Source organism: Mastacembelus armatus, chromosome 7 (genome assembly GCF_900324485.2).
Source record: "Mastacembelus armatus chromosome 7, fMasArm1.2, whole genome shotgun sequence".
Classification (NCBI taxonomy): Eukaryota; Metazoa; Chordata; class Actinopteri; order Synbranchiformes; family Mastacembelidae; genus Mastacembelus; species Mastacembelus armatus.
This window is the reverse complement of record NC_046639.1, coordinates 1,158,002-1,181,641: the sequence shown is the minus strand read 5'-3', so window position 1 is coordinate 1,181,641 and position 23,640 is coordinate 1,158,002. Positions and strand designations below refer to the sequence as shown.

At 41.9% G+C, this 23,640-nt stretch overlaps 2 protein-coding genes across 2 annotated transcripts; both read right to left on the bottom strand.

Moving 5' to 3' along the window:
- Positions 1-8,569: 8,569 nt before the first annotated feature.
- On the bottom strand, positions 8,570-11,331 carry LOC113145358 (homeobox protein Hox-D3-like). The gene is made up of 2 exons (XM_026331986.2): positions 10,989-11,331; positions 8,570-9,715 (listed from the first exon to the last, which is right to left on the bottom strand). Exons 1-2 carry the CDS (start codon positions 11,329-11,331, stop codon positions 9,180-9,182), a joined length of 879 nt encoding a protein of 292 aa, XP_026187771.1. The 3' UTR covers positions 8,570-9,179.
- A 7,810-nt stretch (positions 11,332-19,141) lies between these two features.
- hoxc4a (homeobox C4a) lies at positions 19,142-22,428 on the bottom strand. The gene is made up of 2 exons (XM_026331988.2): positions 20,620-22,428; positions 19,142-20,111 (listed from the first exon to the last, which is right to left on the bottom strand). Exons 1-2 carry the CDS (start codon positions 21,053-21,055, stop codon positions 19,750-19,752), a joined length of 798 nt encoding a protein of 265 aa, XP_026187773.1. The 5' UTR covers positions 21,056-22,428; the 3' UTR covers positions 19,142-19,749.
- Positions 22,429-23,640: the final 1,212 nt, after the last annotated feature.

Below are 23,640 nucleotides of genomic sequence, written 5' to 3'. Positions count from 1 at the left end.
CCGTCAGGACTGTGCGTAAAAGTTTTTAGCCTCAAGAGAAAGTAGGTCTGTGCTTTGGGTCGGATTCTTCTGAATGATTCTTTTCCAAGATAACAAAGAAAAGCTCTTTTTCCAAAGCTGAATTAGCATAATACAGGCCTACACTGACGCGGGGTAATGGATTATGCAGTTGTGTGGAGGTTTCTTGAAAAAGCCGAGGCCCTCTTTAGCGAAGGGCTTAGGTCATGTGAAAGGCACACTTAATGGGGTCAGAGGTCGTGACAGCTGGTATTTAGAAGTTCAGTGGCAGCAGATTTGTAATTAGCCTCACACAAATACAAAAACAGCTTCGAGTGGAGATCAGACAGAAAAGACATGTTCAGTTTAGGTTAAACTACAGCTCCTTGGCTGGATTAGTGGGTTCCTCCGCCAAAAACATAGAGCGCGGTCATTTATTTACCTTTTAATTTTAAGGACTGCGCTTTCCTCAGCGCGTCTGTGTGTTTAGTGAAGGATGAATCACAGCGTAATATCAAACACCGCTAAACGCTACTTAAACTTGTAGGAGTGGCAAAAACAAACATCAGACCAAATATTATTGCGCCGATTGGATGGAAAGAAAAAGCCCAGGGCTGCTGGGCCCTAAAAAACGTTCAGACAAAACAATTGGCTTGAGCTTGTTTACAACAAGATCTACAGAAACACAGGCCCAGTATTTCCACAGAAGTGAAATGTCATGGAGCCTCACAGTGCAGCACAAGTTTGTTGACCTACTTTCAAACACATCACTGTGGCGCATATTTGTTGAAATAATGGGAACTGAAAGAGCTAACATCCTGAATTGTCAGCGTTAATGTCCAATCTCTTAACCGCTTAATTGTTTTATTGTGAAGAAATTGCGCCTTTTATTTTTTCAGAGAAATCCCAAAAAGTGGCTGCAGAAGAAACAGGAAAACTTCAGGCATGTCTCATGCAACTGGCTGTTAGGACGAAAAGTGATTTTGGTTTTGTGTCAGAAAGATATGGTACTACTTTAATTTATTACTTTTTATTTATTGCCATTTATTTTTCCTGCCCCTGTATGTTCAGATGAGTGAGTGAGAAATAATTAATATAAAACTGATTGATAAAATAATTAACACATTCCATAGGCAAGTAATTAAACGCCACAACTCTATTATTATGGTTATTATTATTATTATAATTATTATAACTTTATTATTATTATTATTTTGGTTATTATTGCTATAACTTTATTATTGTATTTTATGTTAGAGATAATGTGACTAAACAAACACCCAGGGCATTTAATAAAAACTAAACTTATCTGTTTCTGTTCTTATCGTTTTATTTTAACAATATTTCCTGTGTCTTTAAGTCTGCAGTAATTACAAAATAATTCAGGGTAATGAACAACTTCTAACTGCATTCTTACAACACAGAAATATGGCCCCAGCTGTGGGAGTTAATGGGATTCTACAGGCAGCGATGTGCTGAATGACTGAGTGCAATATATCCCTTCTCTCCATGCATTTGCATGGTGCACTGATCCATCTTCATGTCAGCTCGGAGGTTACTCAGGGTTCAGGCGCTAGCTTGTTTCTCTCCTCCACACTCAATAAATAAATCTCTGCAGCTTTCTGTTTACCGCCTGAATATAAATTTGTTTGCAGTCGATCGAAGACCTGTGCGGAGGTATTAGAAATTGTATTTCTGTAATGGCTTTAAGCAGTGGGAGGGGGACAGGAGAGGGGTTGCAGAGAGGGGAAAAGAAGAAATAGAAGAGGAAAAAACAGGTGTGAGCAATCTCCGCTTTCCCATATGCAAACGAATAAAAAAAAATAAAAGAAGCTTCAGCCTGTTACAGCTCTTGGATGCATTCAAATTACATTTAAAACCAAGTAACCTTTTCATCTTGTAGGACAACAACAGCAAATGCCTGTTTGCTCTTAGAAGTACCATATGTTTGATTAGCATTTTGAAGCGTTGTTCCACATCACTGCCCAGCACCTTTATGCAACAGAAGTTATATTAGCACATTTAGGACAGAAAACAAGTGGTCTTTATCCGAGGCTCCTTCCCCTGGACAGCTTGTATCCCCTAAACTGCAGATTTTGCGTGAGATGGCTTCAGAAATAAGAAAGGGAATAATCCCATAATTTAGCTCAAATGGATCCCACAAATACAATTCAGAATTTCATTTCCCTCAAACCAAATTCGACACCCCATTTACACACCAGGAATTTGAATATTGCGCCCCCAGACTCCCAGAACATCCTCTTAAAGCTCAGTGCAGGGTTTCCATCATGATCACTGTTGTCTATTGTTTTGACTGGAGGTGAGGTAAACATGGCAGCACTTGTGTGTGGCTGTGTCAGGCGGCAGGGGGGGAGGAAAGAATATTGACTGATGCTCATTTGTTTTGCATCCATGCTCTGATGTGTGTCAATAGCCAGACGAGGCCCTGGGATCAGCTCGGTCTTGGCCGGATTACCTCCGTGGTTTGAATTGAATGCTCATGCTGCCACTGTTGACATGATGCTACAGACGCTGTTGACACCAGACCCTTGTCTAGCCCTACAACATTGTCAGGCCTCATTATATGTCAGCTCTTGACCCTCACAAGACTGAGAATTAACCAGCGCTGACAGACGACTGTCACCGCCAGCCCGAGGGGTCACTGTGGTTAATGCAGTTCCAGGAGGGGAAGATGACAGCTATATATACTGTGTTTATAAGACTGCCTTATCAGTGTGGCATCCTGATAGAGCTGTGATATGACAGAGGGACAAAGAAAAATAAAGCCAGAGACAAAAGAAAAATTGAGAGAAAGGGTCAGAGCAGAGCTGAAGAAGCAGCAGACACAGATATTCAAGTGTGCCACATTGACCAGCTGAAAGATGGCTATCTGTAAGATTGATAGAGCATGTCTGTGCTTTTCAAATATTGACATTTTTGAAAAATAGTGATCCTGGAAGTAAGGTTTAGCCTCGTGTATACCCAGCCCACACACAATCCAGGGAGCAGTGCATGAAAACCAAAAAATCCATCCAATCGCAGCGTGAATTTCTAATAATTGTCCTTGCTTTATTGTTGAATGGTATGAAATCTGTCACAGTACATGAACCATAATCACAGATCCAATGCAACTACTGTGCGAATGGCTAGGGACGTTGCAGATAACGGCATTCTGCACGGGCTCAACCGTGTGACAATGAAGCAATACCTTGCTAATACGAGGACTTTTCAACAATAGCCTGTAGTATGTACTGCAGCGCTTCACAGCTTCAGTGAGCCAAGAGGCTTCGAGTCGGCAGAATCCCAAACATCATGACAACAAGCCATCAGTCATCTTCCCCCCAAGCTGCTGCGCACACTTGTGTGTTTCCGGAGATCTTACTGTGGGAAATGAGCAGGGTTAAACATGAAACAGGAGGAAATGTTCATCACTGCAGCACACTCTGCAATATTTTCCCTCATACGGTATTGTTCTCCCTGCAGGGCAAGAGAGGAGCTGGTTTTTATTTTTATTTATTTATTTATTTATTTATTTATTTTCTTTTTTGGTTAAACATCCCCTGCTTGTTCTCAAAGGAGATCAGTAGTCTACTGTGCATACTAATCATGGTTATTAACAAAATTCTAATAGAAAAATTACAGTATATTAATAAAACACTAATCTGTTGAGGTTCAGCGAAGTAAAAATTCAAAGTATGAAAAATGTTTGAAATGTAAAAATAACAAAGGTGGTCTTTTATTTCCCATGAAGTAGCTTTGAGGTAGTTAAAATCATTTTATTTCTCATTTTCTGACAGGATCACACACAGAATGAATATGTTTATGCCTTACGATGAGGGAAATATACAAACCCAAGATGAGTTTTATAGAATAGTACAAATTACAAGCTTTGGGCAAAGTTTATACAAATCTCCTTAAAAATCCAACAGACATATTTTATATCTTCAGAAACTTTAGATGCTCATGTAAATTTGAACAAAAAAAGTAATCTTGCTAAAAACACTTCTTGGCTGCACGTGGTGAGTTTGTAAGGGCCGAAGCACAGAAAAGGAATAACTTTTATAAAAGTACTGAAGCGGTCCACATGTTGGGTTGGCGGTGCAGACAAAATGGGGATAGAATGTTGAACAGATATTTCATGTTGTATATGCTCCATAGTCCGACGGGCAGGGTGGAGATAAAGTTTGGTAGCTCGACTGACACAATAGCCCCGGGATGTTGGACTAATCACTTTGCAAACCCTGTTTATGCATAAACAAAAATGCAGTGAGTTTCCAGTTTATTAGGTACACCTTTCTAAAAACCAGTGCAGTGAGATGAGCAATAAATAATCTAATACTGATTCTTATACTTTGACCCTTATGTACATCAGTTATCACCTTCATGAGAGTAGGATTGATGACAGTGCTGTTGTATTAGACTGTATTACTTTAACTTAGATGTACGTAATAAACTGATGATGAAATTTTTTAAATTTTTTTTTAATGCCAGATCAACCAAAAGAAAACGTGCATTGATTAGATTCTGCATGATGAAGCCATTGGGTGCTAACTAATTCTTGAGTGATCAATAATGGTCAACATGTGACATTTAGCAGGTTGACTGTTGTGATTACAAGTTCATTCGCTGAAGCAGTGCTCCTCAGAGGGAGAAGTGAGCTCCAGTGCCGAGACAGCTGAGACACTTTCATCACCAACTTACCTTTTTATTGTCACCGATCATCCTTAACTGGGAAGCATTTAAAATGTCATTGATCTTGATAATGCCGTGCCGTAATATGACAGTAACAGTTGTATGAGATTCAGGAAGTCAAATTTTCAAGATTGATGAGTCGTAGCAGTTGAGTTATAATCCATCTCTCTGAGTGATGCTCAGGCTCTGTTCCACATGAAGGAACAGACAAATAAATAAAACCCATAAAGGTGACACTGGAAATTGATACTTAACAATCATCTTCAGCAACAAGCACCAGGAGAGACTGCTGGGCAGCAGTTACTACTGTAGAGGGAAAAGGCCAGGAAGGTTAATAGGTCATAAAAAGAACAAAGCCACCGACAGACCAGACGTAAAAGTTCAGGGTTTCACTCAACAATGGACTAAAGTTTTGCATATAACAATCACTTCTGGGAAGGTTTTACTTAGAGGATTTTTATCACGGCAGCACGGCGACTGAGTGGTTAGCAGTGTTGCCTCACATCAAGAAGGTTCCTGGTTTGAAACCCATCAGGGGCCTTTCTGTGTGGAGTCTGCATGTTCTCCCTGTGCTTGTGTGGGTTTTCTCCAGGTACTCTGGTTTCCTCCCACAGTCCAAAAACATGTATGTCAGGTTGATTGGTGACTCTAAATTGCCCATAGGAGTGAGTGTGAGTGTGTGAGGTTGTTTGTCTCTATGTGGCCCTGTGATGGATGGATGGATTTTCATCATACAGATCAGCCAGTTTGCAAACATACCAAGTGGAAAGGAAAAGTGAAAACAAGCCCATCATCGTTGGTATTATGCTCTTTCTAGTTATTTTGCTCTTGCGGCCCTGAGGCCATATCAGACCATCCATCATCTGCCACTTATCCTGGAACATCCAGGGTTGCAGGGACATACCAGCACAGTTAATACTGACACCTCAAACCAGAAACATTCAAAACATTTAACACCTTTCATTCATGTCTGTTGTGGAGCACATGTGCACAGCCGTCTGGGCTGTCGTCGTGAACTTGGGCAGGAATTAATAGTTTATGGCAACTATTCCTGTTTTAATCCCAGTCGTGTTTCAGTTGCTCTCACAAGTTAAAGGTGCAGACTGGTATTAGGTTCAGTCCATTAAAATAAGACGCATCCCTTCTCCAGGGATCTGAGGTTTGTGTCTGGTTTTCTTTGTACTGTCTTTTCACACTGATTGTCGTGTGACTTTTGAATCATCTACCTGGCAACTGGTACTAAAAATACAAAATTTTACCATCATTTGCTTTAAAGAACTTATTTATTTATTTGTTTTTACAAACTATCACATTTTCTTCTAGTGGCTCCAGAAATTTATGACATGAAGACGACCATGAATACAAAACCTACAGCGTTTGTTCCAAAGCCATCTTTCTTTTTAATCCATAAATGGTTAAAAAGGGTGATTTTCGATGAAAACTCACAAATTATCCAGCTCTACACAGTTTGTTGGTTGCTGCTGATTGGTAAATAAATAATGGGGCACTGGAGTCACGCGATTTGTTTTGACTTCCATAAATTCTTTTGCCAGACCCCTGGATTGTGGTTCTATATGTACAGTATGTATTTTATCAACCTTTGTAGCTTTATCTTCTCTTTGAATTCTATATTATTTGGAAATGTGCAACGGCTTCACTGTTTCATGACAGGACAAGTTAAATGTAACGTCAGCAGTGACAGTGTTGGTCTGCATCTGGACTGTTTAAGGCACTCAAGGACTTTCTTTCCTAATTGTCTGCTGAAAATGAGGTGGATACCCCTTTTTCTTGTGTCCTGTTGAAGGCTCATTTACTAAAAGATGCATTTAATAAAGAACTGAAGTGTAAATTAAGAAAGTGAAGCCTGAGAGATGCTTTCTGCTTTCAGAGGGTGTTTATCCCAGTTAAGGCATAAACTCCAATCAAAGTAGGTTATTATCTATTATCATTTATTTCTATTTAATGAATGGAATCACCACTTCATAAACTAAGACAGCAGCAGCTTTCTGTGATATGACGAGCTTCAGGCTGTGTGTTTGTTGAATCCAGGACCAAATGCTTTGTAAGATAATTAAAGCAGCATGTTTGTGTTAAACATGCAGCGGTTGTGTTTTCACTACAGGGGGAGTTGAGGTTTTTTTTTTTTTTTTTTTTCAAGTCTAACCCCAAAATCAGTTTTACCACAGCTGCAGTGGGACATGAGTCAATGTAAAGGACACAAATCACAAATTTAAAAATGAATGATGGAGCGTGACCGATAGCTGAAAACACAGTATCACCGATGGTATCTGCTTAATGCAGCCTGATCAAAGCCCCAGATCTGAAACAAACGGAGGCTTGCACCAAAACACAGATGTGAAGCAAAAAGGAGTCACATGCTGTGAGAACTACAGACTTGATGTTGGAATAGAAGAAGACTGTCGTCCCTTTGCAGTGGGGCCCATGGGCGAGTGGGGGAAGCTTTCCTTGAACTTTTGGGATCCTCCTTGACCCTATGCACGAAAATACTGCACACCAGTGTGTGGGTCTTCCTGTCTTTTAGTGTCTGGAAGGAAGATGTGGTGAGGAACCAGAAGTGAAGGTCCTGTTGAGCCTCAGCACCACTGAACACCATAAATCACCCAGCGTATGCAAGAATCTCAGGAATCCGACAGCGTCTGCTTCTTCTTCCTCGCAGTCCGCCCCCCTGTCTCTTTGAAAGGCAAGATATTTGCAGGGAGAACTTTTTCTTGCTTTGTCTCTTTCTCTCTCTTGCCCTTTATTACTTTTCTCCTAAATTACCCAACTGTCACCACCTCTCTGATACAGATGTGGTTGTAGGCCTTACTTTATTTTATTCAACATTTCCATAGTTATAGCAGCTATATTGCTCCCCTGGCACTTACGGCAACTTGCTGCAAAAGGTGTGTAATATTTACCAAATGACAGCTGATCCACAGACTGATTAGGTAATGAATTAGGAGCAGGAAGTCGTTCTATCCAGGCCCACTAGGGGATCAGCTTCCTCGTTACCTCCCTCTTTTCATAGCTGTCAGTAGTCCTCTGCGACAGCTCATTCACAGTAAGGCCAGCGATATAAAACTGTCAGCATGTAAGTTTTGTTTAGATTATTGATACCGGAGCCCGAAGTTATCGAGTGGAAGAGCACATTCGCTCCTGCATTGTGAGCATTGCTATCTATCTTTGATGTGTAAAACTGTTGAGACCCAAGAGAACCTGTGACCCACTTCTGTCACATAAACGCGTAATGACCCGTATGCATAATTTAGCTGAGTGTGAGAGCCGGAATTTTCAAATCAAAAAGAGCAAGAGGAAAATAATTTCCATGCCACAGTTTACACTTGGGATTTCATATGTCAGAACGGATGCTTGAGAAAAAAAACAATCTCCTCGTTGTTCTTTAAAATAATATGTTGTCATTAGTGATTGAGCCTCATTGGTCTGTTGTGGCCTATAGGCTGCTGGAAGGGCTTCTGAGCCACACAACTAACATGCCCCCTGAGAGGGAGGCCAGCCCCAACTTGCATTACTACAATTTGGCTATTGAGAAGGCAAGGGGTGGGAAGGAGGAGGCAAGAGATCTTGTCATGGTGCCCAGTGGGTTCAGAGCTTGTGGTTGGAGTGCTGGAAAGACTGCCTTGTCTCTGTGATTAATGGTGGGGAACTTGGAGGCAGGAGTGAGGGAGAGGCTTATGTGGCAAAGCTGTGCAACTTGAATGCATGATACTGTAGAGTTTCCAAAGCATGCCTCAATTTGATTACAGAATTCTTCTCATTTTTTCCATTTGGGATCCAATCCAGGAATCCTTAATAATGAGATACTGCTGGAAAAAAATATAATTCTGGTCAGTGGTGAACAGGGTAAACATAGCACAAGAGCTACAGTTTTTCCCAAATGCATTTATTAAGCATGTACACTATGTGGCATCTCAATTAATCAAGGACAGTATCAAAGACTTGCCATATCCTTTAATGGCTATAACAAAAATATAACATCATTCAGTATGAAGATTGCTCTGTCCTTCTCAGAGTTAAAACACTTTACACAAATAACCAGCTATTTACAGGACATAATGAAAAGGAGGTCTAATGTGCCATTCGCGATATATGACAGCCACTTTATGATTACCTACGAGGGAGACGGAGGACAAATGGAAGACTTACTTCTAATGTGACTCCCACATGCATTAAACATGCAACAACAATACAAATGCAACAACCACAAAACCATGTCATTATTAATTGCTCGAACGTCTTGTGCCAGTCTTCGGTCACTTGTGTCAATTGTGCCTGAGAAAAACAAATTGTATCACTGTACTGCAGCTCCCCTTTAATTAAAATATGTGCATATAGTTTAATGAAGATATTTCAAAAAATGGAGTTCAGTCTGGCACGTGAATCAAATATCCCCCAGTCTTTCATAAGTAAGTGAAAGTGGATGGATTCATCGAAATTTTGATGAGCACAAGGGGGATGGCCATTATGGGCCCCTAGGGCCAGTTTGAAATGCCATCGTAGTGATGACTGTCTATGCCCGTACAGGAGGGCACAGGACCATTTGCAACAGATGGAAGTATGCAGCTCGCATGGGGAAGGTCTGCAGGGTGAACACACTGACCATCACTCTGAGAGCCGAACAGGGAAGAGGACACGGGGGCATAATCCATGAAGCGCAGGTCTGCGGAGGAGGAAGCCGTAACTGCATGTGCACCTGGAAATGTCAGGTGGTCCGCCCATGAGCCGGAGGAGGACGAGTTGCACAGAGACCACTGGGATGAACCTGCTGCTTTTCCATACTTGTGCTCCTTCTTGTACCTCATCCTGCGGTTCTGAAACCAGATCTTGACCTGGCGATCGGTGAGCTGCAGCCCAGCCGCAACCTCCAGCCTCCGAGGTCGACACAAGTAGGGGCTGAAGTGGAACTCCTTCTCCAGCTCCAGCAGCTGGCTGTTGGTGAAGGCCGTTCTCTCCCTCCTCCCACCGTGCCTCCCTCCGCCTGACAGACCAGCCGCTACATCACCGCTGACTGATGCAGGGTGGAAGAACATAAAGAAGAGAGGGTGTTAAAAGTAAGTGCCAGATATCTAACAAGGCCTTCCTGAAATGTATAACCTCCACGTGGAGGACTTCAAGAGCCAGTAAGGCCCATTTTAATCCTCAGCCGATCAACCTGAGACCAAGTAGAGCCCTAGGCTCTTCCTGTGTATTCAGTCATGCTTGAGACATTATACAAGACTGACTGTCTACTGTGTCATGTGTTCAGGGAAAGTTACCTCCCGAAGAAACAGTCTGGGGGAAACATCTGACGCCACTACGGCTGCCTGACAGGCCACATTAATCACAGCTGCACACAGAAGCAGACTCGTCAAATCCCCATCTCAGTCACTTAAAAGGTACCTTGGGACCACCACTGAAAATAACCACCATTAGAGATTCCGTTTGACATGTATATGAGCAATACCAGGGCCCTGTTGACTATATGACATGCAGGGGTTAATGGGTAGTTAATAAGGCCTGTGGTGGCCTTAGAGAGTAGACTGCACTCCTTAACGCCACACAGACGTCGGCTTCCTTGTTTAGACAGTGATGTCTGTTGGTGAATCAAACAATTAGACATTTTTGTTGCTTATTTTGTCTGTTTCTTATCGTAATTACCTTCACTGTCATTGTTTCTAGCTTCTTTTTATGTGTGTACTTGGTCAGTACGTGATTTTATACTTCCTGCCTTACCTGGGCCATGGTACGATCAAACATCAGTAGTATACATCAGTAGAATATAATATGAAGTAGTGATATTTCCTCCTTGAGTTGCTAAAGTGGTTTAAAGAGTTTTTTTTTCTTGCCGCCTACTTGCTGCAGCTTTTCTGTTTTCAACATTACTTTGCCTAAAGGAGTGGAAGAGCAAACAGCTATTATCATGACACTGGCATTTGTTTAACTGTGCTGCAGCATCAGCACTCATTCATACACTATGACATCTGATGAATGTACTTTAGTGCATGATAAATGACGCGTGAGACACATCCAACACATCGTTGACTAGTTAAACTTTTGTTAAGAAGTGTTGTCAGAAAGTGTGAAAGGCCTGCGAACGTACTTGTGTGTATTTGGTGCCTTTATGTCACAGAATTTATACAACATTAAGGCGATATGTCAGTGTTTGAGCTACAGTTTTAAATTCACAAGTGGGACACATCGGATTTATGGATTCGACCCATCAGTCGACAATATTTTGTGCACTCACTTTGGTTTTATAATGTCAAAGAGACTTAGTTCATAATAAACAAAAGCAGAGTTACCAGATTGTTCGGAGTCAGTTGTCCGTGGATTCATCCAGGGAAAAATTACTCCTGAGTGGCAGATGGTGACTAGACTGCAGCTCCTGCTCTGGATGTCCAGCTTGCCCTTGGCATGGCAGTGAACCGGAGGCTCCAGTGGGCTCTGAAACTGTTCATCTGGGTTCAACCTGGAACTGACATGAGCAGAGGAGGTCATGTTTTGCTGATTAAGTTCTGCTTCTTGGCCTCCTCCTCCTCCTTCTCCTTCATTGTATCCCGGGCTTAGTTTTGGCACTTGTCCAGAGCTCAGAGCAAAAATGTTGGTGTGCAGCTGCAGCGGGAGGGCAGACTGTTGGGCTTCCATGGACCCAGCTCATCAAAGTGTCTCAAATCAAACCAGGAATCCCTCTGCAGTACTAAAGACTTCTGTCTGTCTAATATCAGATCACAATTAACCTAAATGTGTAAAGGCATGCAGGGAAGAGCACTTGGAGTAACCATGTGGATCATTTGAATAATATTTACCAGAAGGGTGCCGTAGTCACGTGGGGTCGTCCTCCAATGACCGAGCTCTGGAGTTGCAAAGTAATCCGCTGGCAACTTGGGGCGCCCGAAGACGCTTCTGCGATATTTCTTCAGACAGCATTTCTATGGGCAGCCTGCGTTTCCTTATCTAGGGAGATAAAAAAAAAATCATGTAACGGAATATGAGCAGACGCCAACAACAGTGTAATGAGTGTGAGGCAGAAAGAGGGAGAGAGGTGTTCACACGGAGGGAGAGAGGGGGTGGACAGGCAGACATGACATGTGTGGTGAGGAAACTGAGGGTTGATTTCTTGTAATGTTGTAAATGTCTTGGCAGGACGCGTTTATTAGACGGAGCCGCCGCTTGCAGCTGCACACCCTGAACTTTGTGGTGGTAGGTTTGATCCCATGGTAGCTTCTGTAGCCCGTGTGTCTATGAGCTGCAGTCATTTACTGGGTAATAATAACGGGGTTATGGACCGCGGCTCGTTATATTGCTAAAGCTTTTAAATTGTAAATAACCTAAAAAGAATTTGTGCTCCGTGGTATTCTACCCAATTAAACATAACGATAAATAATAATACTTATTCCAGTATTTCCGTGCTATTAACTTTCCATTGACGTTCTGCTGTAAGGCTGCTATTTTTCTTAAACAAAAAAAAAAGCAAACAAACAATCAGATTGTTTTTGGTAACTTGGTTTGCAGCTAATAAGTGGCCATTATGAACCGGCGCTCTTTGCTTTAAATAACACCATATGCTTGTAAGTGTCGGAGTGGAAGTGAAGCTTTGCCTTAATACAATTCACTGGGAGTGGTCAAACAAAGGCTTGACAGTCATTGCCACACAAAGACAAAGGAGGCAATCATTAGAGATGTTTTTTTTCCTGTAGGACACTTCAACGCATTTGCATGAATCACTGGACAGTATCAAGTGTCTCCTGTCTGTGGCTGTGTGAGGCAACAGCCTAATACTGTGGACATTTTTGATGGTAAACATGCCCCTTCCTGCACGAATGTGTGGACAAAGAACAGGGGGAGATGTTCAGCTCTGAGCTCTGAGCTCTGTGCGTCTGTTTGCGGCTCCAGTGTAGGGCACACAGGGCTCCAGGACCGTGAAAGAATAGCATTAATATTATTAATAATAACCTCATAAACCACAATTTCCTCGTTTCAACAATATCTAAATGTGTACAAAGTGGATAAATATAGAACAATGAAGCTCTCACAGTTTTTTAAATAGAACCCAAAAGCTTCTTCCATATTTAGAGGTTTTTGCAGGTAATAATATTAGCATATTAATCTGTGAACCAGGTTTTAGATTCAAGTTCCTTTTGGTGTTTCGCTACAACAAAGCTGTCGAGAAACCCCTCTTTAGATGTCTCTGGGCGGTGATGGATTATGCACTCAGTGTTGCATAGCTTGGAAGAAGAGGAGCCTTCCCCCCTTTTTTTTTTTTTCCAGTTTCACCCCTGCTGCTGCCGCCACCACCAATGAGGCTTCACCTGGAGCCCCAGAGAAGAGCCACAGCCTTTTTTTTTTTTTTTTTACATAAATCAATTATTTTAGTTTTGAACAGTTCTGATCAGGAGCTGAATCCAACTCCCATCACAGAGCAGGGTTTATTATTGGTAACCACAATCAGCACTACAGTGTCTTGACTTTATTCTCATTATTGATGGATGTTTCGTTTTAAACTGTATAAAATGCTCAAAGTCGAGCTGGGAGACTTGGTTTTAATTAGAAAGTGTGAACGAGATAATGACGAGCATGGTCACGTGTGATGCTTCCAGGCTGAGCATTAAAATCATCGTCAGTCAAATAGAGACATACAGAAGAACATAAATAGATCTGCATGTTTTTATTATTATTAATAATAATATAATAATAATAATTATTATTATTAATAATATTAACAACAGGTGGATTAAACAGTACACATCAGCTCTGACTGAAATGGGGGAAAGTAATTAAATTTGTTTTGTTTTTCTTAGCTCACACCCTTGAACACACTCTCTGAATTGAAGATAGGATCTATGATATACTGGCTCAGCAAGACCATAATTTAGCTCCTCCGCGCCTCCACCACAATTCTCCGTGAACTCTGTTTGAACCGCCTCAGCGGCAATAAATCATTTTTCTCTCTCACACAAAAGCGCGCCGGTCGCTCTGGGTGTCAAGCCTTTTACAATTCCTCCTTACCTTCTGCGCTCTCTCGCCTGCTGACACAAACAACCGAGGAAATCGTCGATAAACTTTTATTTCTCATACCAATAACTTAGAGAGAAAACAGCAGCATCGAGGAGAGGGGAACGTGTGGCGGGGCTCAGAGAAGGCAGCGTGGTTCTTCTGGTTTTATTTCCCTTTTCTGTGCCTTATATGTTCTTTACATCGAAAAGCATAACTGGCTTCCGGAGCCCAACAAAGCACGGATCAGTTAATGCGTTTGCAGGGGACAGAGCTGAGCAGATAAGAGGAGCCTCAGAGAGAGCTGGGGAGAAGACGTTAATGGGCAGAGGATGCTGTCGGTTAAAACGGTGCATACAAATGGCGCTGTCTTGGCAGAGCAAGGAGAAGATTTATGGGCCCGGTGCCCTATATTGCTGTAAACAATGCAGAGTGAAATGAAAGGACTAGAGTTTGCAGGCTGCACTTCATAAGTGAGGAAAAGACACACATTGTCAATTTCCCAAACAAGTCCTGACTTTTGCATAAGCATGTGCATTAACACGGAGAATTAATTTGGGCCCGCTGTAAATCCTGGCCCGTCTGTGGAGAGAGCAGGCAAACATCAATCCTGCAGCTCTGAGCCAAACAGAAAATGTGCTACCTGAAAGTCAAAAATGTAGAAATGCATGTAGTTTAACTCAGGATAAAATACACATAGCCTATATATATATATTTTCAGGATACATATTGACCTAAAATAATTTAATACCACAACATAAAAGATCAGATTTTGAACGTGAGATCTGATGTACATGATGCAAAATGAGAGTTGACAGGTTGTGTGCATCTTCAATAGGTAAGACCTTGACTCTGTGTCTCTACTGACTTTACTGGTGTAAACAAACTTTAAACAGCGACAGAAAATACTATAAGATCAGAGATTCGTGGCTGCAGGTGCATGAATCAGAGAATTTAAGAATAAGTATATTATTGTCTTAACCTCTGCATTAGGTGCTGTGGTTTTACTATTCAGTCATCTGTTGTGTGTTCTCTAACAATAATGACACGTAGCTTTTAAATCTCACTTCTGAAACGCGTGCAGCAGCTGAGTGCTTAAAAAAATGGCTGTGGTGCAAATGCAACTGGTGGCCACACAGGAGGATCATTTGCAGAGAACAAATCAAATAAAAAGCACATTTTCACTTAACCTATACGTAATTGTGGATCTATAGTCTCAGCATCCCATATTCAGATCACTTCTGCTAATGAAAAGTGAATAACATAATCATAACTCAATCTAGTGACTGTCTGGGCCCCGGGTGACACCTTGAACGGAGGAAAATGACTGTAATTTCTAATGTCCTCAACGATGCAGCAAATAGGCTAATGAAATATTTCTCACTGAGGCGTTATGATGACATAAAGTATTACTGGCAAGTTTACCCAGGCCATCACTCCCTGTGTGATGTGATGTTGAGGTCTACAGCGGGTTATCAGACTGTTGATCCAAACTGCTCTGTCACATCCCGCTTGAAATGTTTGCCAGCACCGACACTAAATCATTTTAACATGTCTGATGGAGTTTTAAAATCCAGTTTTATGTAAATTCATTTAACTCTCCCGCCACCGCACACCCACACACACACACACACACACACACACACACACACACACACACAAAGAAGAGACATGGTGCATCTGCTCCCTAGATGGGAGAGATTTACGGATTTATGACACACCCACTGCTGGTCAATGCGAGAGCGTCTCGCTGTCCCTGGAAAATAGCAGCGTGACCCCTGTTTCAACCCGCAGCCTTTATGCAGCTGCCATGGCTGCAGTTTAAACACACTGCACCATAACAATACCTTTCATTTCAAACTAAAGTGGTCGAAGAAGACACTCACCTGAGACATGAAAAACCAAAACAAAACAAAACCATTTGTACTTAACTCTGCGTAGACAATAGAGAAGGAACCAGGTGATAAACCAGACCAGCGTCACAACAGCTGATGATTTTTGTGTCGTGTTTGCTCTTGTTCAAACATTTCAGCGGCTGTTTGTGTAAAAATTTTTATATCTTCCAAGAGAGAGTCCTCGCCTGAGGTGGCCATAAATCACGGGCAGCCTGCAGCGGTGCAATGTGAGCTGAAAATCATGTGCGATTCAACAGTCTCAAGTCAGAGAAGAAGCCAGTTAGAGCTGAGTAAGTGCTGAGGAATTTAAACACTGGACCTCAAACACATAAAATACACCGTCCTGCAAAGAATAAACACCGCCAAGTTACTCCACAGATTTAGATGAAAGCTAAGAGCTGCTTAATAGCTGCATGGAAATTAAAATCTATTTTATTTTGAACTTTAAAAACCCTGCTCATTCATAAAAAAAGACAAAAGACGAAGCTATAAATCACGGAGATTATGTTTTTCTTTTATTCTTGTTGATCTTCTGACAGGTAAGACTAAATAACTTTTGACGTTTATAGATTGAATTAATTATTTGCTTAAATCATGTGGGAACAGAAAGGTAAACGTATAAGGCACACAAAGAGCGAATCCATCCTTGGGTAAATATTATGATGATAAATATCTGCGTAAAGTTTCCGATGTGTAGAGCAGAAGTCTTTGTACATCACAGCAGAGTTTAACAACAAAACGCCAGGCTGGAGTGATTTATGGCGACGTGAGGAATTGTTTAAATAATCACTTGAAACTCCACATTTTGTTTATGCCCATAATGAACCCAACAAACCCGTGGAACATTTAAATCGGTTTCACTGCTAAGTCAACGAAACTTAGGTAGGAAAATATAAGCAAATGATCCCTCTTGGACTTCGATTCTACTTTAAATCTTCAACAACAAAAAGCTCAAGTGAGGAGACGAGGCGTCACTGTAATTTGACCTACACTGAATTATCACTGTGACACTGGATTCGTTGCTGGACTTTCGGCGCCAGATGTTATTTCACATCGCTGCTGAATATTCTGCCCTGGCCCCAAACGTGTCGCATCAAAATATTAATATGACAATGAAGTAAATAATTTCGAGCGAACAGAAAATAGTGACGCGCGTTTTTTTGTAATAATCCTAATTTTGCAGCACTTGAGTGTAAATCTTCGATTATCAGTTACTGGTTCAGTAGGTTCAGTAGCTCCAGTCTGAGGGAGAAATGCGTGAGGGGAAACAGAAAAGTTTTAGGGAAGTGTGTGGAAAGTTTGGAAGGTTTCTGTGACTATAAACCGACTTGAAGGTCCCTGTCCATAAAGTAATGACAATGACCAGCTGCCCCAGTACTGTCAGAAACACTAATAGGCAGTTTTGAATGGAAGTGCTGACCTGAGACCAGTTATTCTCTCAAGTCCCACGAAAGTCACGTGACCACGCAATCTATTTTTACTGCCTGCAGTTTTTTGGAGACTTTGGGGAATGCAGTTAATGTCTGTCTTCAAGTATTATTCCCATCACAAAAAAGCCTGGACAGGCTGGGAAATGCTTAAAACAGACAGGACCAGATTCGTGCACGTCTTGTCAAAGATTTAACAACACAAATCTTTGTCAGCTCGGTTTGCAAACTATTCCAGATCCGAACTCTCAAAATGCCCCAATTAAAGAAGGCGCGTGTTTGGAAAGGCCTGCAGATCTGAAGAGGACTGTCCTTGAGTCCAACACTGTCCCGGGTCACTGTGATTAACAAAAGGAGCGACACATTCAGCGATGCCCCGCCGCAGGCCTCTCTATAGGCTCGACGCTGAAAAATCCACAAAGAAAGCTGAGGCCAAGGGGGACCAGCGAGGGCGCACACAGAAGGTACACGTATAGAGAGTGAGTCGGGTCAGAGGGTTGGAGAGGTCGGCCATCCAGACTGAAATGAGCCTAATGGGACAGAAAATGTGTCCTCGAGGTGAACTCGGCCTTCTCCCACTTCGCCCCCAAACTTCAATAAAGTACCTTTTCAGCCTCGCGACATGGAGGCGACAGGGCCCAGAAAGGGACTGGAGGGATGCTGCGACTGTGGCGAGCACATTAATTTCTCCGATCTGTCCAGCGACATAAAGGCTTCTGGATTCATTTTTCAGCGCCGTCTCACTCACTATTCTACTGCCTTTCCAAGGCCGCGTCCAAAAAACAGATTCTAACCGCTTGGGTCCAGTTAAAATACTTGACTGAAAAGTCCAGTTTAACTGTCACATTTAAGAATAATGGCAAAGTATGTATAACACCAGATAGGATCTAAAGTGGCTGTCCTAGGAGCTGTTTTCTAGAGCATAGCACAAAGTCAAAGATTGATGATGGAGAATACCTCTTCCTTTTGTGCCCCCTTTGCCCCCTGCTTCGCCAGGCATTTTATAAGACCCATTCATGTCACGATTTCAATAATCTATCAAATTCTTGCGCGTCTTTGGGTTTAAGTCACGTTTAAAGCTTCTGCAAAGCTCTGTCCAAAACCCTTAAAAAATGATCGGATCTTTGTGAGAGAGTAGGGTTGACTGATGCTTTGTCAGATTGTTGTATCGGTCCAGCAGGTCTACGGTCGTAAACAGTCCTGCAGTGTGTTGGTCCTCCTGCCAGACGGTGACGTCGCACAGACGCGTTTAAGCGCCGTTTTTTGAAACTGTAGTTTTGAATATATATTTTTTTTTTTTTTTGGGGGGGGGGTGTAATCTCGCGAGCTGCTGCAGACTCTGGAGGCAAAGTGCCCACTGGGGATACAGCGTGTCAGTGTTTACACAATAAAGTCACAGAGAAAACACGACTGCACCGCCTGTGTGCCCCGCCACAGAGCCTGATAACAAAGGTCAGCTGGTTCACTCCATCACCACCGTCACTGTTAACGAAGACCACATGACGCATGTTAGTGACTCTATCTGCAAATCCACGACTTTATTTTTTTTTTTATTCTTACATTTGAAAACTCAGTCGCGTGGCGCAGTGGGCTCTAGAAAAAGCAGGGCAGCTACTTCTACAACATGAGTAAGGATGGTTTCACAACAACCTCTAGTCCCTAACACTGTGCACAGGTCCTCCAAACGAATCGCATGCAGCTTTGTGTTGAAGGCAGGAAGCACAGAGCTTCCCAGGCAGAGGCAGAGCAGGGAGTGCAGGGCCTCAGTGGCTTGTCTTTAGCGTTAATTGAATGCCCTTCAGACTGATGAGGTTGCACATAATGCACAGAGTAACTATTTCATTTTCAGATTTTAGAAATAACTTCAGTCCATTATGAATGAGGCTTTAAACACACACACACACAGACGCAGACGCACGCACGCTCACAAACCTACGCACAGTGTGTGTACACACTGCTAATTTAAAGAGGCTAAAATGAGCTGCAGAATTGATGGACACAGTTTGAGAACACAGTGATTTGTTTTCCCCTCGTGAAATGTTCAAATATATTCACACGTCTGGAGGAGATTCCTCCACAGAGCCAACCCAGCAGCAGACCTCGTCTTGCCTAAAATGAAGTTCGATCAAACGTGTATAAAACTAGTAGACACTCACTGTTTTATTGACCAATATGATTAGCACAAGTACACTAAACTCCGTTTATTGCGTTTCACAATAATCTGCTTTGTAACGGTCTAAACACAACATCAACACCACAAAACTAAACTGTAAATCAAAATCCTGTTTCTGAAATACACGAGGTAAATCACACATTAATATCCTAAACATACAAGTTCAAGATCAATGGTGTGTTCCAGCCTTTTAATACCAAAAATAACTATTATTATATTGATTTCCTTCCAGTGTTGTTTGAAATAAATAGATTGTGCATTTCACCTTGGGCAGCAGGGCAAAAGAATGGCCCACAATAACATTTTGATAAAATGTATATTTTTTTTTCTACTTTTTTTTTCCTTCATTCAAAACATTTTTAATAAAAAACATCATTTTAATTGAGCTTCAAATAAATTAAACCCTGTGTCACGTAAAAATAATTCATCGGTGTTCGCAGTAATCCATGCTATATAACATGCATTTTATATAACTTTGGACTTAAAGGAAACCGCACAAGATAGCTACGAAAACAAAATATATAATTGTTCTATAAATAACCAGTTCTTTTTCTACCCCCGGTCTTGGTGCGTGGTTTTATAACCTGGTAATATCCTCGCCATGCTGTGCTCCGGTGAGTTCGTCGGGGGCCCCAGTGTTAGTGGCCGAGGCAGCGGCAACAGCGCCGGCTGCTGAGCTTGTGTTGGACCCGGAGGTGGAGGAAGAGGATCTCACTTTGGTGTTCGGGAGCCTGTGATCCTTTTTCCATTTCATTCTGCGGTTTTGAAACCAGATTTTAATTTGTCGCTCGGAGAGAACCAGGGTGTGGGCGATCTCGATGCGCCTCCGCCGAGTTAAATATCGGTTATAGTGGAATTCCTTCTCCAATTCTAAGACTTGCTGCCGGGTGTATGCTGTCCTAGATCGCTTTGGCTCCGTCCCGTTGTAACCCGAGTTCACTGGAGAAAGGAGAAGTGCAGAGAAAGGGAGACAGGGAAGGGAGGAAAGGAGGGGTAAACAAGAATGGCCTCAACTGAGATATGGCTGGAAAGATTTATTGGATATGAATGTTTAGCTGTTTGAAAAATTTAAATGGGAAGTTAAGAACTTCTCGGCGTAATGAGAGGACACTCACATCCAACTAGGAGCTAAATTATTAATGCAAGATTACAAAGCTCAATTTTTTTTTTCTTATTCATTTCTCCTCTGTCTCTATCGCGCAATACATAACAGCAGAAGCCACATGGTGATACGGCTGCCCTGAGTATACCTCGGCTATAAAATTTATGGTGGGTGTAATTACCAATGCCGAGTCGTAAATCCGCCTCAATTGTGCCATTTCAAAGGCTTCCCTGCTATCGGAGCAGGGGCTGGCAACGAGATGGGAGTCAGAGGGACTGATAAAGGGAGGGAAAGGAAGAGAGCAGCATGAGGAGTGCAGGGAACATAAACACACAAGTTGCCTACCAGTGCTGACGTGAATTTTCTTCATCCATGGGTACACCACGGGCTGCTTGGAGGAGGCTGTGCTGTTTGGATGCTCCGGGGTGGCTTGATTGCAGGCGGAGGTTGCGGCCGGAGGGGTGGCAGGGGACATGGACAACTGTGGGGTTTCACATGAAGCTGGTTGCCCCTTCCCTGTCAGCAGGTGCGCAGAATGGGGTATTCCATGTCCCCTTGGCGTGTCAGGTTCAGGGATGCTTGCACAGTTATACTGGCGCTCTTGGTAGCTCGCCCGCGGAGGATATAACTCCTGGTGGTGATGCTGGTAGCCAGTGTCCCTTGCGCGGCTGTAATATTCTGGACTATGCTCAGGGATGTAGTTATTTTGCGAATATTCCTCGCATGGAGGAAATTTCGGATCAATGTAGTTAGACTCCATCAAATACGAGCTCATGATCATTAATTTCTGGAGTGGAAAATAATTTTTCTAGCTTTGTCGTTTTTCTGCTCCATAAAGCCCTCCTACTTGCGAGCAGCCCTGTAAAGTTACTTTTACCACGTGACCCAGTGGCCCAATAGCAGAGTAAGAGGTAGTTCCCGGATAAGGAACCAGAGGTGTTTAGCATACCTACAGTCGCCATTGTGGGCACAAATCTCCCTCTCTCTCTCTCTGTCTCTCTCTCACTCTCTCCCTCACTCTTCCCCTCTCTCTCTCTCCCTCTCTCTCTCTCTCTGTCTCTATCTGGTTGTGTTACCAAAGCAATTGATCTTGGGGACAAAACTAGTAGCTAGTTGCTGACCAAGGGAAAAATAAAACAGGCAAAATCCGCTGTTCTCAATTATTCAAAGGGACAATAGGTGATTCACCAAGGATAGGCTGCAACAATAGCACACCAGTCTTTTGTTTGTTTTTTTTAGCCTGCTCGAGTTATATAAAGGTTATCTGCTAATTAATGGAGGCACCTTCTTTACCAACAGCACTTCAGCTGTGAAGCACATTATGGCTCATTAATATACTTAGGAATTAGAGCTGCATCATTTCTGTCAGATGATATTAATAAAAGCATTTCAGCACCAAGATTTAATAGGTTTATTGTGGGTCTAAATGTCAGAGGGTACTAGAGTGGTGAGGTGCTCTGGAGCTGGGTTGATTCCTTAAAATAGGCCTGATTATTTATAATGTTGGAGAAAAGTGGACGGGAAGAGTCGGTGTCTAAACAAAGACGAGATATTTATCTGGTTTGAAACTATGCTCTTTAAACAATCGGACCTTCATATTTTAATAGACTATCAGTACTTTTTAAAGTTGTTGTTAATGTCACATCAGGAAGCCAAACGTGTGTAGGCTGATGTACAACAAAAAGAATAAAAGACATAAAGTCATTGAGGTTTTTAGTGATACCAGCTGAGTGTAACACACGTCTTTAGTCTTTAATAATTAAATCAGATTTCATTAAGAGCTTTGTGATTTCACAAACACTGTGTCAAAGGCCAGAGAGTTGGGAAACACAATCAACCACCACACAACAACACAACTGTGTCACAAACCTGACAACTGTGCATCATCATCATCATCGTCATCATCATCATGGTGTCACAGACCAGACAAGGACAAACTTAACTATGTGAAACAGTGAAATGAAGTTAAAGTTGTTTGTTGCAGACTGAGAAGCTGCAACGTGGAGACGTACAGTCGCACATATCACTGAGGACATTGACTCAAACACTACGTATCTAAGGCATCTTGAAATACATGAGTGTTTCCATCTGTAGCAAATTTATACTTTGCCTTTATACATTTTGATGGAAAATAATGTACTTTTACTTAACTTAATTATGTACTTTTACTTTACTTATGTACTTTTACTTTACTTAATAATATACTTTTACTTTACTTAATTATGTACTTTTACTTTACTTAATAATATACTTTTACTTTACTTAATAATGTACTTTTACTTTACTTAATAATGTACTTTTACTTTTTTGTTTTATAACTAGTTACTTTTTGGAATCGGATATAAAACACAGCACAATCCTAAACCTTTATTGAACCTCAGAATTAACAAGCTACCCAGCAGAGTGTAAAGTAACTCAAATATGTTGGTTAGCATTAGCTCCACCTTTACCAGCTGCAACATTACAGTGATGAACACAATAATGCATCAGTAATAATAGAAAATACAGTAATGTGAGATGTGCCATTGAGTACTTTTAATTTTGCTACTTCAAGCAGATTTCGATGCTGATACTTTTGTGATACTGAAGCACAATTTTTAATGCAGACCTTTACTTGTAAGAGAGTATTATTATACTGTGGTATTCATACTTTTACTTAAGTGAAGGATCTCAGTACGTCTTTCACCACTGCAGTGGACCCTCTCCCATATCCTCTTGCTTGCAGACTGGAGAAAAATCAAACCAAACAAAAACCTAAATGCAACTGAAATCAGACCAGTTTTTCAGACAGCACCGCTGCTCCTGGCTGTAGCTCCATGTCCTCGTGGCTCGCTGTGTTTATATGACTGAAAGGTCCTTATCAAAACCTTTTATGAGAACTTTTTAGGACAAAATAAAAGCATGAGTGTGTGTGTGTGTGTGTGTGTGGACCTTCACTGAGATCCAACCAGAGGAGGAGAAGAGCATTTTTAAAAAGCAGCTACAACCTGAGTTTTTAAAAAGCAAATATAAGAGGAAGAGTCTGGGGCCTAGAGAAATACCAAACAAACAAACAGTCCTGTTTACAGTAACTACAGTTCCACTTGGTCCAAACATATATACGAATGTTAAAATCTTAATGTTACAGTAAAATGTCAGCCCAGATGCCATTTGCAGATCCAGTCTGTAAGTGTTCCATGTTAATCCTGGATGAAGCAGTGGCCATCAGCCCCATTACTGGAGGCCTGCTGTTATTTTGTAAACTGATACTGCCTGGCTGTATAAACTTGTCATGCTGTAGGCCTCCCATATCTCAGGGCAGCTGTAGTCACAGAGAAAGAGGTTAACTCCCTCATATCTTAGCAGCCCCCCCCCCCAAGAACATCA